Genomic DNA, 4,490 nt, shown 5'->3' on the forward strand with positions numbered 1-4,490 from the left:
AGGACTCATCTTATTGTACTTAGATTTGTCGTAAAATTGAAAGGTTTTAAAGAATTTATGTACGCAAGAAGGGAATGCTTCGTGTTGTCTGTTAACTAACTCTGTTGGGTTATGTTATAGTATTTGTATTGGAAAAAATATTGTTGTTTAAATGCTAAGGGAAGTAACTCTGAGTCATTGCGATAGTGTTGACGTTTCACCGCTATCATGACAAATAGATAAAACATAAAAAAGTTGATATACTCAAATCATTTTATTCAAATGTGATTAAATAAAAATTTAAGAAGCATAAGACATACATAAGCAAATCTATAATGAATAACAGTTCTTCAAATATACAGAGTGGAGTCAAAGGAGTCATGATCAAGGACCCAATATAACATCCACAATGGAATACAAATATGTGGTCTGAAAACCAGTGGGTCCTTGTTGCAATTTACATTAAACTGACTTTGGTTGGATTTGAACTCATAACCACAACACATCATCTGAAGATATTAAACTATATCCAATTGAAGCCTTCTTCTGCACCAATTTTACAGCTGCTCTAAAGAATTTGTTGTAGAATGACTGGGTAAATATATTTGTATATGTTTGTTCTTATCAGCATTAGAGGTTTAAAAGGAAAAGGTGCCACTAATAGGACTTAAATTGAGGCATTGGGGCTAAACATCAATAACCAGCTAACAGACTGTCACATTGTACCTCATATGATGCATAAGTGGATGTCTGAGTGTGCAGTATGACTCCACATAGATAGAAACATGGTAAAACAGTCACACCTGGTTGTTGGGGCCTCAACCTACATGCAAGAGGCCTGTTCAATCAGGAGGGATAAACTGGGGATACACAACAAGTGACTAACAAATATTTGAAAATTAAAAAAAAATTATAAGCTCAGAAAAATAATTCAACATAGTAAGTTAGAGGATATGTGATTGATACTTGGATGAGTTTATCACATGTTGATCATGTTTAATAGCCACAGTAAATTACTGGAGCTGAAGTATCAGGAAGACAGCTGTGAAGTAAGTTAATTAACTGAATATAATTTACAATAGCAAGGTACCTGAGAAACTTACTAGGTTCCTAGTAAGTTACCATGGCAAGATAAATGGAAATGAAGGTAGAAGGTAGTGGGAAATGTAACAAAAACACAACAGTAAAGTGATGTGAGATAGTGAGAGTGTGGCAAGGTAGCAACATCAAAGCGGATTATGAAAGTGATTTACTTGGGTGTTACTACTACAGAAAGGTATGAAGGTAAGATGGCACAGTGGAGAAGTGGTTAGTATCCACTTCCACATAACATGGCAAGTTATCACATAAATATAGCTCAGTGATGTATTGTGGTAAAGTAATCCCAGTCAAAGTTTTTGACACAAGAAGAAGAAAAAGAAGGTGTCAAGTATAAAAATAACTTTTTGTTACAAACCAGTTTGTCACAGAAGCAGTTCCACTAAATATAAATTATTTATTTCAGTTCTATATTTAAGAGATGAGGAACTATGTACATTATTTACATTATTTACATTTGACGGATATTTGTCCTCATCTTGTTTCTTGTTAACACCTTTCAGCTGATATACCCTCCAGCCTTCATCAGGTGTCTTGAGGAAATTTTGAACCTGGGTTCTCATTCCTAAGGTATTTTTCGATGTTATCATTATTATTATTATTATTATTCAGGTCACTGCTTGGATTCAAACTCGGCTCTTAACCACTATGCCATATGCCCATGGGTATATGTAGTGGTTACGAGCATGGGCTACTAATCCCAAGATTCCGAGTTCGATTCCAAGCAGTGACCTGAATAAAAATAATAATAATAACATCGAAAAATACCTTAGGGATGAGAACCCAGGTTCAAAATATCCATCAAACGTAAATAATGTATATAAATTATTTGTTCATATATTCATGTCCAATACAATGAAAATGGGTTCATTTGTCTCCATGTTCTCTAAACACTCCATTTAATTAGTTATTGTTATTCATATATGCATCATATTTCTTCTTCTGGGCATCATAGAGTTTTTGAAGTTTTTTCATGGCTGATTTGGTAAGTTCTTTACCTTCAGCATCATGGGTTGGTAAGCCATGCTCATTAAATTTAGAATATTTGTCTGTCTCATTGACAAATAACTGTGAGGGGGGGATTCTCTTCTGAGCATCACGAACAGCTTCAGCAGCTTCTTTATCCTTCTTCGCCTGTTCTTTCTGCAGTCTTTTCTTCTCTTCAGCTGTCAGTTTCTCTTGCATCTCCTTCAGAAGTATTTCTTTATCAACTAGTTTAATAACAGGGACTTGCCCTTCGTGGTCTTCCAGACGGACTCCCAAGTTGGGCAGAACTGTATCCCGAAGTTCATCACATTTGGTCAAGATTTCTTGAGGATCTTTCTTTTCTCTGGCTAACTGTCTTATATCTTCCCGGAATTCTGACAATGCAGATAAATAAGGCATCACAGTGTTTTCAGATGAAGTTGCTCCTGTACCAGTCTGTGGGAAACCAATAACTGTTTCTTCTTTAATAGCACCAAACACTTTCAATATGTCTGTGATGTATTCAGCAATGTTTATTAGAAGTACTCGATTACAGATCATAGTTGCCCTAGTCTTGGAAATGTACTGGTTTGTTACAGTGACCAAGTCTCTGATGACATCTAAGGCTGTGTGTGTATCAATGGAATCACATAATGCCACATGGACCTGATTTCGGGTGTCCAGATATTTTTCATTGAGAGATACCTCTAGTTCAGTCCATTTAGTAAAAGATGAACAGCCATGACTTGGTAGCTTTCGCAAGATGTCTTTGACCGTCAAGAAGAACTCATTAAGGTGTTTTTCGTAGGTGATGGCTGCTTCCATTGTGTTGTCACTATAGTCAAGAGTATCTTTCCAGGAGTGCAGTAAGAAGGCAAAACGAAGTTGGCACGCTGTGTGTTTTTTTAGTGCTTCCTTGATTGTGATGAAATTCTTGAGGGATTTGGACATTTTACAGCCTTGGATTGTAAGATGACCAGAATGGAGAAAGTAGTGCACCCAGTGGTCATTATTAAAACAAGCTTCTGCTTGAGCTAACTCGTTGTCATGATGAGGAAACTTTAAATCCACGCCACCAGTATGAATGTCTAGTGACTCTCCAAGAATTTCACTGGCCATAACTGAACATTCAATATGCCATCCAGGCCTACCTTTGCCCCACGGTGAATCCCATATGGGCTCGCCAGGTTTTGAAGCTTTCCATAATGCAAAATCATTGGGGCTTTTCTTCTCAGACAATCTCTCTTCTGAAACACTTAAGTCTCCTTCACCTTCTTGCAGTGCTTCTCTGTCACCAAAAGCTTCTGGAACTAATTTAGCATAAAAGTGATCAGCAGCTTTACTAAATCTCATGGTATCAAAATAGACAGAACCACCGGACTCGTAAGCGTAATTACGATCAATGACTTTTTTAATAAACTCTACTATTTCGGGGACGTAGTCGCTGACCCGTGTCAAGCAGTCAGCTGGTAGAACATTTAGAGCTTCCATGTCATTGTGAAATTCTTCTTCCCAGTGATTTGGTAACTCTGAAAAGATAGAGTTTTCCCTTACTTCAGATCCTTTACGTTTGTCTAAAACATCCGCCAGGACATCTCTTGCAGCACTGATAAGACGGTCACTCTTCTCTTGATCGGTGGCAGATTCATTTGACTGGAGAGAGGTGGTCACTTCTTTAATAATCTTCAACATCATCGTCTTCTTATCTGAGTCCTTCTCTCCTTCAGCCTTAACCGTATAAGCATCTAATGCTGCTTTAATATCCGAAACCACCACCGAAGCATTACCGCTATTCTCGATTCTGTATTGCTGCAGAAGATAATTCTGTCTAGCTCGTTTGATGATTTTATCATCAACATCGGTTACATTCATACAGTAAAACACATCGTATTTGAAATAATTGGTCATGACACGTCTCAAAATATCAAACGAGATGTAAGACCTGGCATGTCCCATATGGGAAGCATCGTAAACAGTCGGACCGCAACTATACCACAAAACACGCTTACCGTTCTGAGGTACAAATTTCTCCTTTCGACGAGTTAAACTGTTGAAAAGATATAATTCGGCTACTTCCTTGTTTTCTGGAGGATTCCATGCTGGTTGAGAGCGCTTGGTTTGAACCGTAGACGTCATACTGCGCGGAAACGAGTTGTTTGTGTGAATCTGATGTAATAGTGGACAAGCCGGTTGTCACTGTTGCAAGTAAATTTAGAATTTGTACATAATTTCGTTTCGGTCAGTTTCGTTTCATCCATAGTTTATACTATATTTTATTATCAATATTTTATATAGTCAAAGATTAACTATCATTTTTTATTCGTCAAGAGTTATTATGAAGGGTTAGGGTTAGGGTAAATAATCTGCCATGTTACAATAAAATCATTCGCATTTAAAGAATAAATTGTTTTGTCTTAATTATGGGGTAGAATTTATTTTACTGTAAT

The 4,490-nt window shown here is 37.0% G+C and overlaps 1 protein-coding gene across 1 annotated transcript; it reads right to left on the reverse strand.

Moving 5' to 3' along the window:
• Window positions 1–238: 238 nt before the first annotated feature.
• Window positions 239–4,262, reverse strand: LOC106877103 (cysteine--tRNA ligase, cytoplasmic). Its single transcript, XM_014925897.2, has one exon. The coding sequence runs from the start codon at window positions 4,177–4,179 to the stop codon at window positions 1,981–1,983; it is 2,199 nt and encodes a 732-aa protein (XP_014781383.1). The 5' UTR covers window positions 4,180–4,262; the 3' UTR covers window positions 239–1,980.
• Between the last annotated feature and the right edge of the window lie 228 nt (window positions 4,263–4,490).

This window comes from Octopus bimaculoides, chromosome 14 (assembly GCF_001194135.2).
Source record: "Octopus bimaculoides isolate UCB-OBI-ISO-001 chromosome 14, ASM119413v2, whole genome shotgun sequence".
Taxonomy (NCBI): domain Eukaryota; kingdom Metazoa; phylum Mollusca; class Cephalopoda; order Octopoda; family Octopodidae; genus Octopus; species Octopus bimaculoides.

Bases quoted from the DNA above. Each gene is read 5' to 3' on its own strand.
- LOC106877103 (XM_014925897.2), bottom strand. From the start codon at position 4,179: ATGACGTCTACGGTTCAAACCAAGCGCTCTCAACCAGCATGGAATCCT.